The following is a 17,101-nucleotide window of genomic DNA, read 5'->3' as shown; positions in this document are numbered from 1 at the left end:
GAGTGATTAAGGACAGTTCTCAGCTCAACTCTATTATCTTATTTAGGACGTGTGGTTGTGCCCTTTGCTTGGTATGACACATTCTTTTAACATATGTGATTGGTTGTCACAGACACGCCCCTTTGTGAGGCTGCAAGGTGTTGACACACAGTGGAAATAAAATGACCTGGATCACAGCATGAGACTCTGAAAATGTTGTCAGTGTTCAACTGATCACACTGCTGATGAAAAGTTAAGACAGACTGGTATTTTCAAATCAAAAGACTTAAGTCCAAGTGAAGTCACTGTTGTCCTAAGTGGAGTTGCAAGGCCTTTTTGATTTTGTCAGATCAGGTCTAAAGTCATTGAATTTGTGAATTGCTGACATTAGCTTTCAACTCAAAGCCCAGCTGTGCCAGAACTGCCCTAGTAGCTAGCATGGTTTCAGACTTATAGTCTTTATAAAAAGTTGTTTTTTTTTCAGTGCTGTGACCTCTACTCCATTCACCTCCGTTATAATGGGTGCAGACAGAAATCTTAGTGAAGTGACCCTCACGATGATTACAGCAAGCTTTAGAAAATGGGTCAACTTTATTTTTTAGTGGCTCAAAGAACTAAATCATTCCCGCTTTCATTCAGAATAAAGGTGTATTTACCTTGCTTTGTAATGCAAACATTTTCACGTTTTTTACACAACACGTAACAGGTAACAACCATTTCTGCTGAGATAATGTTTAGTCATTGGGGAGTCATTGTAGGTCTGACCTCCAGCAGGTGCTGCCACAATAGACAGACAGACAGCCCGAGGCTGTGAGAGAAGAAAGAGCTGTCACGTTTAATTTGCATCCAGACCCACTAAGGACTGCACTCTGACTCATCCTCTGCTCTGAGAAAACGCACCCGATTTTAAGGTCATGGTCATGGGTGGCTTGTAATGTGTTAAGTTTCTACCATTAAATGTACCTAAGCAGCTAGTTTAACTAATTTCCTTTTCTTCGAGGAATTGTTTTGCAGAATATTTGTTACTTTTACTCAACTACATTTGCAAAAAATGTACCTCTGCTTCGTTTCATTGGGCTAAACTTCCTCGTACACTGACTGATACATTTAGGTATAAAAAATTTTCATATTCAGCTGAGCTCACTGTGCGTGAGCTCAGCTGAGTACTATTGATAGGCTGGAGGTCTGGCCCCAACCCCTCCACGACCTCCCCTCAGTTTGAGATTTTATGCATTTTAAATTTAAATTGTTTTTGATGAGTGTTAAGAGACTGTATACACTGGTTGATAGTTTATGGGGAACCTCACTTGTTAAGCCCCTCAAGAGGTTTCTGGGTGTCCCATGCGTGTCTCCTTTTATCAAAGTGTATAACACTGTCTTTTTTTAATGTTTTTTAATGTGCTACATCAAATCAAATCAAATCAAATCAAATCAGATAATGGCACAAGATGAAACGCCTCCATCTTTTTCTGAAGACACACGTGCACATGGCCCAAAATCCAGAACCTGTTTGCCTTTTTAAAGGACAGGCACAACCATCACATTATGTGCCGCCTACTTTGTCAACCCAAACTGGTGAATATCTCGACCATCAAAAGCTCCACATCCACAGCATGCATTTTGTCATTTGTCTGGTATAAGATATGACACACTAATGACAATTGCACTTTTCATTTGTCAGCAACTTTTTAGGGACCTGTAATACATTGTTTTAATAAGTTGCATTTCATGAAGTTATTCACTACTTACGGAGTTCTTTACAAGATACTCTAATCTTACTCAAGTAGTTTTACTGACATTTTAGTCAATAGGATTTTTGCATGATGTCATGTCACGGTGAAGAACTGCAGATGGGGGGCAGAAAGTGGTTTCTGCATGGAAAAGGGCTTTAAAAAGGCCAAAGTTTTGTGCTGTCATATCCCGAAAAAAACAAAAACTACTTTTAAGTCCCTAAAGTGGTGGCACATACAGGCGAGAAGTTTAAAAAGTCGACACGGCAGCAGACATGTGACCAGAAGGGAAGGTAGGCAGTGCTCAGTCTACCTGAGTGCCTGACCATTTTATAAAATACAGACTCATTCAAAGGAAGATGACAGAGACGTGGTTTTCAAGTGCAAATAACTGAATAATTTATTTAACAGTTGTGGTTGTAAATAACTGTGAAATAAGATTAAAAGGTGCATAAAAACTTTATTAAAACAGCAAAAAAAATTGAAAAGTCAAAGTTCAACTTAAAATGTTAAAAAGGCCCCAAAATGGCAGATAATAAAAGGGTTAAAACAAGTGCTGCGAGGGGCTTAAAACTATGCTGGCTCTGGGTAGTAATATTAAATATAAAATGTAAAAAAAACGTGTGTGCATGAAGGCAGACCGTGAGGAGCTGGATCCCAAAAAAGAAAGAGCAAAGCAAAAGACAAAAAAGTGCTTAAACTACTTTCACCACACATGCTACCCTCAACGACACAACACAATACAAAACACCCTTACCCTAAAGTGACAAAGCACCACACTATGGGCCAGCTCAACACACAGTGCTGCAGGGAAAAATACAATAAAAAAACTAAACAAAAACCCCAGAGACAGCACAGGAATAAAACCACAACCTGGGGGTTTAACGCAGTGGTTTTACCTCACAAGCACTACAAACAGCGGAAACAAAAGAGCAGGATAAAATCAGCTGAACTATAGACAAAACAAAAATACTAAAATAGTAGTATTCAACCTGATGTCATTGACCCAGCCACACACAAAATAGTTATAAGCCTCAAAACTCTGGTATGCCTTCTCTTGGCTAGCCGTGTAGTAGGAAGTCTGTAGGACTAAGTCATTTGTGATATCGAATTTTCTGTCATTTCTTGTGAAGTTGCTCATTGGCTTCCTCCCATATTTTGAAAGACAGTTTTTCTCAGGGTTTTCTCAGGTTTCAAAGGGTTAAAGCCACTTAAATTACAGTTGCACCCAGCTATAATCTAATGATAATAATTGCAGCAGCAATCATATATACTGTCATTCAATAGCAGCTTATGGAAAAGGTCAATTCAGTGTGATAAGCAGGTTTATCGGGCTCAATACTACGTTCACTATACGATGGGCTCTACTTGTTTTGTGTCAATATGTTTCAGTATGTTTTCATTTCAATGTCATTTTCCAGGTCATTTCAGTTTTATTCTGTTTAGTATCGTTCAGTCCCCCTCTTTTTATTGCAAATGTTATATAGTATTTCCATCTTTTTATTTGCCTCAATTCATAGATTAGTGTGGCTTTGTGGGGCAAAAAAGGATCATTTGGCAGCTTTAACACGGCCTCTTGGGTACACACAAACACAGACACATACAAACGTCATAGTCAGTTATTGCTCTTTTAGTGAAGCATTATCACAGGTAAAAGTATTTGTGGAAGGAACTATGGTGTGCTGGCTTCTCCAAACACACCTACATTCCCTACCAAGTACACACACACAGACAGACAAACGCAAGCACACACACACACACACACACACACACACACACACACACACACACACACACACACACCAACCACACACACACACACACACACACACAGTAGGGCACTTGGCTCCTGTGTTTGCTCAGGGAATAGATTATGGTTGAGAGCTAATCTCTGACATGTTTGTACAGCTTTTATTGACTCTGAGTGTGCCATGGGGACAGAAAGAGATCATGGAAGAGGACAATTACACTGGATGAATGGATGGATGGTTGTTTGGATAAATATCTAGAGTACACCTTTTTTTTGCCATTTTCATGCCTCCGAGCCACCGAAAGCTGTGGCCTAAGGCATTGAGTTGTCCATCACTCTGTCCTATTCTCAGATTCTCAAGAATACCTTGAGGGTATTTCTTCAAATTTTGCAAATACATCCACTTGGACTCAAGAATGAACTGATTAGATTTTGGTGGTCAAAACTCACTGTGACCTTACATCCGTTTCCTTCTTGTAAATTGAATATCTCAAGATGGCCTTTAGGGAATTTCTTGAAACTTGGCACAAACGTTCCCTTGGACTCAAGGATGGCCTGATTAGATTTTAGGGGTCAAAGGATACTATCACCTTACATCATAACTCGGGAAGACCTTAAGAATATGTCTTCACTGATTAGATTTTGGTGGTCAGCGCTCACTGTAACCTCATGTGTGTTTCATACTGCTGGATGGGATATCTCTAAAAGGCTTTTAGGGAATTTCTTCAAATTTGGCACAAACGTTCACTGGGACTCAAGGATTGACTGATTCAGTTTTGGTGGTCAGAGGTTACTGTGACCTTTAGTCTATCACATTTGTGTTCATGCTATATCTGAAGAAGGCCTTGTGAGGATTTTTTGAAATTTGGCATAAATATCCACTTGGACTCAAGAATGAACAGAGAAAGAAGAAAGAATTCAAGATTCAAGGTCAAGATCACTATCACAAAACATGTTTTTGACCATAACATTTATACACTAATTATGACAAAATTTCACAAAAATGTCTAATAGGTTAAAATTATTACATTTTGACATTTTATATCCAAAAAATCATCTTCACTGTGACATCAAAATTATACTTTTCAAGTCATTAGTCAATGCCCTAACTCAGAAACAGAATGGAAGACACATGGTCTAATAAATGAATAAATAAATTAATAAATTGATGACACTAATTTTGGGTGTCCACCTTGAAACTGTGCCTCTTGTATAGATCTTTTGTGCTGCCAGTGGTAAACTGTATGTAAAGCATCGGCATTTTAGTATATGTAGCTTCTTTGCAGCAGTGTCCTTTTTTTAAGCATGTCATGGCTACATATAAATCTGGGCATGTTAAGTGCAACTTCGCTGGTTTGTGGAGGCATACAACTGCAAGGCAGTAATTCTAATTTGTATACAGGAAAAGTGACTTAGACAAGAAAGACTAAAAATGAGGGGATGAAATGCATTTAAACCTAAATTATCATTTCTTAGAGTAATGTATAGTAAAAACTGACTGATGTCAAACCTTGTGTGTTTTGCTAAGATGTTTAATTTTATTAATCTTTAAATTTTATTGTTACAGCTTTCACTCTAATTAGTATTATTTAACATTGTGCATTATAGTGAAAAATGACATTTCTATAAAGCAGCATACCTCCATTTAACTACAAGCTGTATTTTCTATCATCTACATCAGAATATTTAACATTTTCTCACGTTCCACACAGCTGTTAGTTTCACCTCATACAAACACAGCATGAAAATTTAATTGCAGATAATTTAAATTTGCTAATAGGTTATCCATCACACTGCGTAAATCATCTCCTTTATTTATTTTTATTTTTTTTTTGGTAGCTAATCACAATCCAGGAGAATAATTACATTTATGTGATTGGATTTCACACTTTGCATAGGAGACAGAAATCTGATTGTGTTTTTTTCCTCTAGTATTGGAATGGTTTTGTTTTACATATGTCAAGATTTATACATCTACCTTCTCTGTGTCCTTTAATAAACTATTGGTTTATGCTATCCACATGTCCAGTAATGAGGGTAAGAGAGATGATTACGTGTGACATAATAAATGAGCAGTGGGTTTTGATTATTAATATCCTTTATATTAGTTATGATATGCAGATATGTGATACCTCACCTCTGTTAAAAATGCATGCTGATATGTTAAGTGTAGTACAGCAGATGTCTGTTCATTTCTGTCTGTGAACTATTATCCACACTGGTATGTTAAATGGAAGAGAAGGATACAAGAAAGAGAAAATATCAGCTTCAACTGCTCAGAGATTGCAACAGCTGGAGGACTGATGATTCAGTTTCAAACTGACGCCACACATTTGTGAGGGTATGATACACCGCCGGGGGGCATACGTTTACAATAACACCAGACAGCATCAGTTTGACAAGCTGCCGGTAACAACATGATATCAGGAAATGGAAAATTTTAACCACTTAAAACACTTTTAAAGGGGCAATTTAGCCCATCAAATTCAGTTTTACACTTGCCAGGAGTGATTTCAGCTCTTATCTTTTGACTGAAAGGTTATTTATGCTTAAAAGTGACTTGATATCACTTGAATGGTAATATGTGTTATATTATAGCTTATCCAGTCCTTTTTACCAGTTGAAATAACTTTCAACCCATAAAATGCTGTTTGCACTTACCAAAAAGTGATTTCAGCATTTTAGGTTATTATTATAAGGTTATTTATGCGTCACAATGACTTGTTTTCATTCCAGAGGGGTAGATGTGAAAGATTATAACTCACCCAGTCCTTTTTACTAGTTAAAAAATACCTGTAAAGGGGTAATTCAACCATTAAAATGCTGTTTTACATCTACTAAAAAGTAATTTCAACTCTTATCTTGTGACAGAGAGGTTATTTATGCTTTAATTCACAAGGGTTATATGTGATATGTACAGTCTTTTTTACCAGTTGAAATACCTTTAAATTATCAATTTAACCATTAATAATTTACAGAAAAAATGTGTGCAATAGTCCACCTTCCACCCTCTCTTACACATACATTGGAGACCACCACAGCATCCCAGGGTATGTTTGTCCCTGTCTATACACAGACTCTTCCAGGAGGGCGCATCAGTATGGAGGGACACTGTGTAACCCCGGATTTCCACCAGATCCATGTGTGATCTGGTTCCGCTCCGTCACAGCAGACGGAGCAAATAGATTACACTCTAGGCTGCGTTGCAGATCGACTCGGTCTCAGCTCCGGCAGTCCGGAGGCTTGCGGATCAGATAAGCAGGCCTCCAATTACTTTTTCCTCTGTACTGATATAATGCGCGTGATTCTGTAATTACTGCGAGAACTCCTCGGTATCGCCACTCCAGCTGATCCGGCCATAACGCAACATGCACATGCAACCTGTGGAAATCTGCCATCAGCTCTGGCAGTCGGGACACTTGCAGATCAGATACGCAAGCCTCCTATTTTTGCTGGACGCCGTATCACTCCGCATAAATTTAGCCGAATTTAACACAGAGCAGATAGGAAACCGGACAGCGATACAACATTAAAACATCCGGTTAATTTTCAGAGTAAAACACTCTGTGTTTACGCAGATTTTGTAATTACCGCGAGAACTCATCGTTCTCGCCACTCCAGCTGATCTGGCAGTGCTGTGCCATGCCGGACTCAAAATGCAACCACTGGGGATTGACGGATGACGGAGCACTGAGCAAAACCATAGCGGAGCCGTAATGCAACGCATACGCAACCAGTGGAAAACCGCCGTAACCCATATAAGATGAACAAACTTTAATTTTATGCATCATTCCTTCCTGACCTCATACTCTAGAACACCAAGCCCATTTCCTTTGTGCCCTTGAGGGTGAGGAGGATGTGTTTATTCTGAAAGTGACAAAAGTCAAATGATGAGTAAAGCCATAGTGCACGTGTGTTTGTGCGTCAAAGCCTCAGAGCGTCAATCTGTCATTCAGCTCCATTGTTGCAGTTGAATATTAGTGTGTGTCATATGTACAGAGGTGAAAGTCCACTCTAATCAAATGAAAGCAACAACAATAACAAGAACAACAACAACAGAAAAATGCTTTTCTTGGTCGTTGCCCTCTTACAGTGGTCTTCGGTAGTCTACAGCTTAGCAAGTGTGACATCTAGGTGTCTCACCATCCATCATTCCCTCCACCTCAGGATAATAATGCCAGAAAATATATAACATCACTTTGGAACATTGATATTACTTGTATGAAACATGCAATTGTAACATATTTTTGGTGTGCAGAAACATACAGTGACATCATTTTCTTCTGGTGACTGGGTTGGGATGTCACAAACAGTGCATGAAATAATCCCTTTATGGACATGTTCTGGTTGAGTGATTAATTTGGACATAAAAGTGATATTTTATTGATTTCCCATGATGTTTTTCTCCTTTCTTATTATGAAGGTCATAGGTCAATATACTGCAGGGGTGGGAATTTGGAGTCTTGATCTAATGGAAGATTATAAAAGAGAGGATGATGACTGGGACCCAGTTTGGGTATTCTGGAGGAAACAGATGGAAATAAACATTCTGGGGTTTTTTTTCTCACACTGATGCAGCTTTTGAGTGTCATGGCCCAAAATGTCATCTGTTAACTATCTAAAACACAGGACTGCCTGATGCGTAATATCTCCAACATCATCACCATCTGACGCATTCGGCCCCCCACCCTTTCGCATCACACACGCACACGAAAACACGCACGCACTGTGGTGTAAGCGTTCCCTCCTCCGGTGCTGCTAAACTATATAAATCAACTCTGACGGAGTTTGGTACCAAAGTGCAGCGACCTGCAGAGTAAAAAGCAACAGGAGAGAAGAAAACAAACAGACCTCTGCTGCTACTGCCAGAAACCACCTGTCGTCCCGACTTCTACCTGAAACCTTCAAAGTCTCCTCAGAGTAAGTCTTCATACTTCTTTCTCACTTGCTTTCATTCGCTCCATCTTGAATGTTATTACGGATCCGACGGGCATTCAGATGTTTAAATTGCAGACAATGACATGTGTGATCATTGTACTGTGTGCAATGTCTATATAGAAATTAAATTGTATTCGAACAAATTATTTAACTTCATTAATACTTAGTTTTAATATTTTTTTTAGTGTTTGGCTTTGAAAAGCATCAATATTTGCCGTGTTTTACTGTATTTAAAAAAAACAACGTACATTTGTTACAATGTATGTCGCAAATTTCTCTTTAGCCAGTGTTTTTTTGTTCAACTATTGCATGTAAAATCAATTGCACGCCGTCCTACTATTTTATTCCAAAAAGCTCACACAATTTCTCTCTCTCCCTATCTCTCTCTCTCTCAACTTTCTTTATGTTAGGATGAGCAGTTTCTAATTTAAAATATAGCTAACGTTTTTAAAGTTAGAGTACATATGTGTCTTGACCTTGCTTTATAGTAAAGGTTCGGTGTTAAATGGACAGTAAATAGCTCCAAGTTTCCGCTGAAGGAAGTTCAGCACCGCGGACAACGCCGCATCCAAACCGCATCAGCACATATATGACAGATGTTCAGGCAAGTCTGAATAGTCGCTTCGCTTTGTTTAATATTGGCATAAAATTATTGAAGACATAAATAGTTGCGGGCTTACTGTTTTTTAGTATTCTGAAAATCTGTCTTATCGTGTGTAAACATCACAGGCAATTCAGTGTGAACCTGGAAAAGCTCCGCAATATAAGAGAGTATGGAGCAGACAGAGGGGCAGCAAAGTCATGAAGTTCACCTAAAGCTCATTATAACTGAAATTAATCTTTTAAAAAAATGTTAATACCTGGGGGTATTAGAAATAAAAAGAGCAGCCTTATCTGTTTATACCCTTTATTCATGGTTTGAGGACACAACACTTTTCCAAAGGCAGATAGCTAAAATAGGAGCCCAAAAAACTAAAAACCGCTTAATTATTTTAGCAATTATTTTACAGCTGAATAATGACAGTGGCAAGTTTGCATCCCTTTGTTTTTACTTTAATTTAATTATTTTTTTTATTTTTCACCTAATGTTTTCACAGCCAGAGAGCAGTCATCCAAGGATTATGAGAATCTGTTTAGCTGACTTTTCAATTACGTTTAATTTTACTTGCACATTTAGATGTGTTTATAATAATTACTGGGGGAAAAAAAACATTAAAAAAGGAAATAGATTACATTTGCAGGTTAGGTAGAGGTTTGGGCTTTTCTAAGGACCTCGCCTAAGGATAGATCTGTGCATACAGAAATATACACAGATTTGAAAATACAACATGGTGCAAAGTAAAAAAGATAAATATTCAGTGGTCATATGTTCTTATTGATTTGTAGATATGTCAAATTAGGTATTTTTGTTTGTTTGTTTTGTTTTGTTTTGTTTTGTTTTGCTTCTCCATAGAAACTAGGGGCCAACATTAGTATTATCATTATTAGTAGTAGTACTATTAGTAGTAGTAATCACAGCTCACATAAATGAAAACGATATTACTGTCTCATATAACACTAAAATAGACATCAAGCTGCTGCAATAGCATACAGAGTATTATCAACACATCTTTCATGTGCAGCACACTACTATAAACTATGTCTATTTTATAATTTCACTGGTGTTGTGTGAAATTAGTTCCTTCCACTGAAGTCAATCCATTTTATTCATCTTCCTCAGGAGCTTAACTGACCCATCAGTCACACTGCAGCCTGAAGCGGCTTTCATTTTTCTTTTACATGATACATATTGACTTGTTTAGCTGCTTCGCACACCTCAATTTACTCGTCAGTAAACTTAGCCTGAGCAGACGTTTCCTGGGAAAACAAATGATGCCATTTTTCCAAACTGCGTCCCTCAGGAGAGGTTTAGCACACACCAAACGTTTTTGGTTTGGTTTTTTTTCATCAGAAAAAAATGATAAAATGTCTTTATCAGCTCATCAATCTCCAATTCCTTCTGTGTTTTTGTGATGGGATGTATTCAATCAAACATGATAGAGGTTAATATTTTCTTTTAGTCACCGATTGAAGATTTTCACATCTTCTTCATAATTTTTGACCAATGTTATAGTCTAAGATAAAACTAAGACTGGCATTCCACAATTACCGAAATCGACCACTTATAGAAAAAATATCAAATAACCGTAATATTTATTATTAAAGATTTCTAAAATCATTCTAATTATTGCATTGGAGCTAATTCCAAACTTTGGATCCTTAACCTCCATAACACCCTGCTGTCCTGTTCCAGATGGCCGTGATGCTGAAGCCATGGACGGTGCTGGTGGCCTTAGTGCTGTGTGTGCTGGTGTGTTTGGGAACGCTGGCGGATGCCTACCCCCCCAAACCTGAGAACCCCGGAGAAGATGCCCCACCTGAAGAGCTGGCCAAGTACTACACTGCCCTGAGACATTACATCAATCTGATCACCAGGCAGAGGTATGTACACACATATAGTACATGAAGTACATATACATGGCACAGGTGTTACACTATTTTTGATAAGTGAATTTCTGTATTTCTGACACCTAAGTGGCATCATTAGGCATAGAAATTAATCGAAAGTGAGGAAACCTCGGGCTATTATAGGGGGGCATATTTATTGTTGTATTTTAGATATTCTGATTATATTAATGAAGTTTTATTTTGATCTTCCAAATGTTTTGATTTACCAAATCAAGTAAACTACCAAATGAATAGCCCAGTCGCCTAAAGAAAATGTTGCCATTATATGATTCTACAAACCTTGAATATGTTGCATATCAATATTTCTAAAGTGACATGATATATGAGCTGACTATGTCATCAGGAGGTGGAGGGGATGGTGGAAGGCATCTCACCTCGATAAGATGCCTGCCAAGCTGCAGACCACTGTCTGTTTTTGTAGCAACCCAAGCCACGAAGAGTGGTTATTTCTTACCGAAACATTGTGTCTTTTCCTGCCTAAACTATGCCCCCAACACCAGGCATTTCAAGCTAAAACATGATTTTTTTTTCCAAACCATAACCAAGTGGTTTTTGTACATAAATATGACCACATGCTAATGCTTTAAAACCCAGAAATTAACAAGAAATTTGTAAAAGCACAAGAAAACTGATGTCAGTCCAGGTTTCTAAGTGTTAACCACAGCACTGTCGATATGTTAAGTTTCAACATATCCCAGAGTTTCCCACACATTTATTTATTTGTGGCAGCCTGACACAATTAAAACATCTACCACCACATTATTTACAAAGACAGAGCAGCAGAAAGTCAAAAAAGAGCTCTGAGCACAGCGACTGATCACTTCATAATAACATGCAAAAGTAGTGTATTCGTGGTTCGCTATAATGTACGATGCAAACATTTTTTTGCCAATTGGATGTAAATATAAGCTTGTTGACTCAATTCCATCTCTAAATTGAATAAAAGTTTTCACTGTAGCCCCCAGTGTACACATCACAAATTAAATTAAAAATTGCCACATCCATGAGAAACTTAACAATCTAATGAATACTCCAGATAATGTTCTAATTTTTAAATAAAATTACATGTGAATGAGTAAACTGGGCACTTTCATCGCCAATGGTAATCTTATTGTCACCATGACAATGTGATAATGGAAGGCAGAGATATGATAAATCTACAGTTGCACCTCAATTCTTGCTAAAAAGTCAGGCTCCCCTCTTTTCAGCCAAAAGAAAGATGGCAAAAACCTCCCCCTTTTCTGTTCACCTCTCCCTTCTTAATAGTTTTTATCCAGTCCAAAAAGATAAATCTTGAGGCTATGGAGAGTCCCCAAGAGGACAGATGAAGGTATGCATCACCTCTGTGTAATGAACCATATATGGATCCCTGAAATTTAAAGGAACTCTTCCCCAAAATGATTTTCATGTGTTAAGCTCATAAAAGTGTAACAGAGTAAGTCTTTTTGGCTTCTTCACATTTGCTCCTTTATTTCATTTTCTTTTATTCAAGTCATTATAGCAACTTGAGTTCCATGAGTTTCCTGCTCATACTTAAGCCCGAAGCTCTGTCGATGTATGATGCACTCCCACACCTCCTCCCACACCTCCTCCCACACCTCCTCCTACACCTCCTCCATCCCCGCAGCCCTGTGCCCGCACATAGCAGCTCGGTAGATTAGATTACTGGCCACTCTCCAAAACCTCCAGGCCTTCAAATCAACGGGACCAGAGCAATAAAATCGACACAGATGGACCCAAGAAGGAATCCCAAATCCAGTTAGCGAGGCCTGAGCCGAGGCCTGCTGCTCTCAGGTATGAAAGTTGCCTGGACGGAATTGTCAGATGGAATATTTTTTGATTTGAAGCAGTCTGGCTCATGAGCTATCTGATCTTACTCATGAAAGCCAAATAGGTCGTTGATATTTAGATCTGTGGTTTAAAGAAGAACCATTATGCCATAGAGAGTCAAATGGTTCAGAGTAGAAGGTGTTTACATTTCACTGGAGAGTTGGAGATGAAGACATATTATATGCAGTGAAGGTAACTAATGGTTATATAAAGGTTTGGCTGTTTCAAATGAAATGCTGGGAAATGTGATGGCCGTCAGCTTTAGGCTATAGACTCCAGATAAAATTTATGGATCTGAGCAGTCAGGTGCCTGGGGTGCATTACTAGATACTGCAGTTTATAGTATTGTGTAACTGCCCTACTGAAAGCACCAGCAAAAACATATTATGCTGGTAGATGGTTTTAGTTGGTTTTAGCTGGACGTCTTGACGGTCCTGACCCAGTTATTGCTTGTCTTTGATGGTTTAGCTAGGTTGGCCACCAGTCGGACATGCTGGTGTGACCAGTCAAGCTATGCACGTTTATATTTACACATATGCCATGCCAGTAGACTTAACTGATTTATGCCCTTTGCCTGTCATACTCCCCCCTTATGACAGTTACTTCGCCATACTCAAGGAAATTGTTTTGGTTTCAATTTTACTGGACCTTCAGTGGATGAAGCAGCCAGACTGACCATCACAAGCTGGTATGACCTGTTAAGCCGTCAAAAGTTATGCAAAAACTGGTCAAACAAGCTGGTCAACCAGTTTAACCATCTTAAAATGATCGAGCTGTTTTTTCCAGCAAAGTGGACAATATACTGGTGCCTTGACTCAAGACATGAAAATCAGAACTGTAGTTTCCACAGCAACTTATTCTCATAGAATAGGTCATATGATCACCTACGAAAATGCACGCACAACAGTTCACATGTCACCATACATATTAGTACCCTGCGAATGACATTACAGCCTTAATATACAGTTAGCTAATGAAGTTACAGAGGTTGGGTTTTTTTTTTTTTTTACCCCTTCCCAACCAAAATCAGCACTAAATTAGTGTGGCTTCTCACGGCTAAACCCACTAAAGAAAGGAGCTTGACTGCATTCCAACTCCCAGTGAGCACATCACTACAGCACATGGGTTTGCCTATCTGTCACCTTTTTTGCATGTGTGTGTGGGGGTTGTTTTGTTAATGTGTCCATGTGACATCGTGGATAGGCAGGAGAACAGTTGAACAGCTGAACAGCAGACAGCAGCAACGGCGGTCTTTTCAGTGGCTTCTCTTCTTGATCTCTTACTTATTCAGTCTCTCTTTTAAACTCTTTGCAGATGTGTCTGGATTGTTGTTTTAGCTGCTTGGGAAGAGACAGATGGTAATTAGTGATGGTACGCCATTGCATCTCACCGGTTAAGGAACTGAAATTACCGCGTTCACCCAGGTGTTGTATTCCCATCAAGGCCAATAGGAGCCGTGTCTAGTGCAGAGTCATTTGACTCGTGTGTGAATGCTGATCGTACACATTCTCACTGCATTAAAAAGCCAGATCAATTGTATAAGGGGGGGTATGGCTTTCCCTAAAGAGGGACAGATTTTAGCCTAAATTTTAGAGCCAAAAGTTCTGACAGTAAATCTACTTTAGTTAGCTGAGTTTATAAGCAGCTGGGGATTTTTAGAATACATTTGCCGAAAGCACTTTTCTGAATTTAGATGAAGACAGCAGAAAATATAATTTAACAAATATGCCAGGGTGCTCATGTTTTTAGATATCTGATAGCTTGTGATGCTGATGTGGCACAGCAGAAGCTCAGACAGGGGTTATAATTCTAAAAACAATAATGAAGATTACTGCGATAGAGAGCAAAAGACAGAAAGAGACAAGCTGATCATTGGGTGGAAAGAGCAAGAAAGACGTGAACAGACAATCAGACCGATAGACAATAAGAGGAGGACCAATCAGAGAGACTTGAGGAGATATACTGACGCAGACGGGCCATTATCAGAGAGGAAAGCATTTTACATCCTGATGTGTGGCACAGTGTGGCAGCTGAGACAGAGCTGTATGATTGCCTTCCTACAGGGCACAACACTCACACAACTCCCTGTGTGTAACGAAGCGCAAGATTGGGTGCTGGGGGCATAGTGGGAGGTGGAACAGGTGGTTGATGGGAAAACAGAGGAACTGCAGGTTGCGCTGCAGGGGTGGTGTTAAAAAGCACTGTTTTACGCTCATACACACACACAAACATACACATTAGGAAGTAAAGTTTCTGTTAAACGGCTCTGTGGTTTTCACATGTGCAACTCTCTCGGTTTCCTTATCATGACAATGATGAGACATATCCAGACTTGGAAATAGCACCCTCTTACATGCCAGCATGAAAACACACTCATTCTTGCATGCACAGTCTGAACCTGACTATGAAATGAAAACCTAAGGAAATAAGGGAAGCGGAGAGAACCAATATATTAAAAGATAGGCAGACAAGATGACACAGACAATACACACAATATAGCTATGGCATAGTGTCTGTGCTTTGTTTCATAAGTTGGGTTACCATGATCACCCTGATCAAAGGTTTTAACCCTTGAAACCTGAGCAAATTGCTTTGATTTCTTTTGAAAACATGGGGAAAAGGAAATGAGCAGTGTCAGAAATTGCAAGACATTAAAAAATAGGTGACAAGAAAATTACCTGGAAATTAGTTTTACACAGCAGGGATTATTTGAATATTATCAAACAAAAACATACTATGGAAAATCATAACAAAACAATATTTATAATTAATTTTCTTATATATTTAAAATTTTGTCAGATAATTTGTTTTTCAGTTTTCAGGACTTTTTGGTGCCATTCTCTAGTTTATGTTTTTATTTCATTTATTTATTTTTTGTAAGTGATAAGTGAAAAGTCTGACCTACAAGTGGCACTAAATGAAAAGTCAGGGGTTCAGACAAGCCATCAGGATTCATCCTCTGGTAACCATGAATGCACAAACTTTTAGGCCAGTCTATCCAATATATGTTGAAATATTTAATCTGATAAGTGAAAAGTCTAACCTACAAGTGTCTCTAGAGGAAATGTCAGGGGTACAGCAAAATTAGTATGATTCATCTTCTGGCCAAAATTGACCAAATTTCACAGCAATCAATCAATCAATAGTTGTAAAGAACTTTGCTGCTAACATGGCTAAAAACTACTCTGCCTATCTCTCTCCCAGGTATGGAAAGCGTTCAACTCAGGAGGATGTGGTTGCAGAGCTGCTGTTTGGTGGCGACAGCAACAGAGACCAGAGATCAAGGTAAAGACCCTCACACGCATACGCTAAAGAAGTCATGTGACCTGTCGTGAACCCATATGAATGTTAAAAATTTATACAAGCAATGATACATTCTTCATTGTGTTCTTCCGCAGATACGACGACTCCTACATGTGGTGACTGCGCCACCCCTCTCCCTCCTCATCAGGCATTCCCTCTGGGTACAACCCACAATGCACCTGGAGGGGCCGACATGTGCCTCTCACCTCTGACTCCTGAACCCCAACGGAAAACCATCACTGGCCGAAAAATAAGCTCTCTCTGTCTCTCTTGCCACCGTCTCACATCTTTCTCATCACAATAAAATTGTACATAATTTATTATTGAAATAAAATATATATATGAGATCAGAGCTACTAATCAGAAGGTGGAACTGTGTCTGTGTGTGTGTGAGCATTACTGTCCCTCTACTGTCTGACACTGTTTAAAGGAGGAAATTCTTATTTTACTGTTGCTTCTGTAAAAAGTAACATCAGAATAAATGAATAAAAACTGTTCTGTGTGATTAAAAGTTGTTGATAAATCAGAATGGTTTTCTTTGGGGATTTGTGTAATGATGCTGTAATGCTATAAGGTGTATTCATTTTTACCTTAACCTCTGGATAATAGATAATTTAACTTTCAACATCCATTTATTGAGTATTCAAAACCACTTACCCAACGACCCTTAACAAGAACTTTCAACATGCCACACTTTAACCCTTAATAACCACTTTAATCTTACACACACTCATATCCCTCAGTGCAATAATTGTGCTTTTCAAAATCAAGCTTTAAAAAGTATTATACATTATTATTTTTTACTTTCATTTGGTTAAGTTAAGTCATAATTATTATATCACATATTAATCAATTTTTAGAATTTTAACCCAATTTGTCAGGATTTTGTCATGATGCCACTGTTTTTAGATTAAAAAAAAAGAATCAATAATCTCGATTATTTAGACCCTAAGTAAGATTTTTCTTTTCTAAATTATCAAAGCCTAGGATATGTCAGTGATAAATAGCAACATTGATTTTTATATCTAATTATTTTTTGTGCAGAGTTAAATACTCACACTCA

The 17,101-nt window shown here is 38.4% G+C and overlaps 1 protein-coding gene across 1 annotated transcript; it reads left to right on the top strand.

Moving 5' to 3' along the window:
- Positions 1–8,276: 8,276 nt before the first annotated feature.
- Positions 8,277–16,451, top strand: pyya (peptide YYa). Its single transcript, XM_042504604.1, has 4 exons — positions 8,277–8,379; positions 10,691–10,878; positions 15,940–16,020; positions 16,134–16,451. Exons 2-4 carry the CDS (start codon positions 10,691–10,693, stop codon positions 16,156–16,158), a joined length of 294 nt encoding a protein of 97 aa, XP_042360538.1. The 5' UTR covers positions 8,277–8,379; the 3' UTR covers positions 16,159–16,451.
- Positions 16,452–17,101: the final 650 nt, after the last annotated feature.

The sequence above is a fragment of the Plectropomus leopardus genome, chromosome 17, assembly GCF_008729295.1.
Source record: "Plectropomus leopardus isolate mb chromosome 17, YSFRI_Pleo_2.0, whole genome shotgun sequence".
Taxonomy (NCBI): domain Eukaryota; kingdom Metazoa; phylum Chordata; class Actinopteri; order Perciformes; family Serranidae; genus Plectropomus; species Plectropomus leopardus.
Note: the sequence above shows the minus strand (reverse complement) of the source record. Positions and strands in the feature narration are given on the sequence as shown.

Bases quoted from the DNA above. Each gene is read 5' to 3' on its own strand.
- pyya (XM_042504604.1), top strand. From the start codon at position 10,691: ATGGCCGTGATGCTGAAGCCATGGACGGTGCTGGTGGCCTTAGTGCTG. The intron at 10,879-15,939 runs GTATGTACACAC...TCTCTCTCCCAG, and splicing joins AATCTGATCACCAGGCAGAG to GTATGGAAAGCGTTCAACTC. The intron at 16,021-16,133 runs GTAAAGACCCTC...GTTCTTCCGCAG, and splicing joins AACAGAGACCAGAGATCAAG to ATACGACGACTCCTACATGT.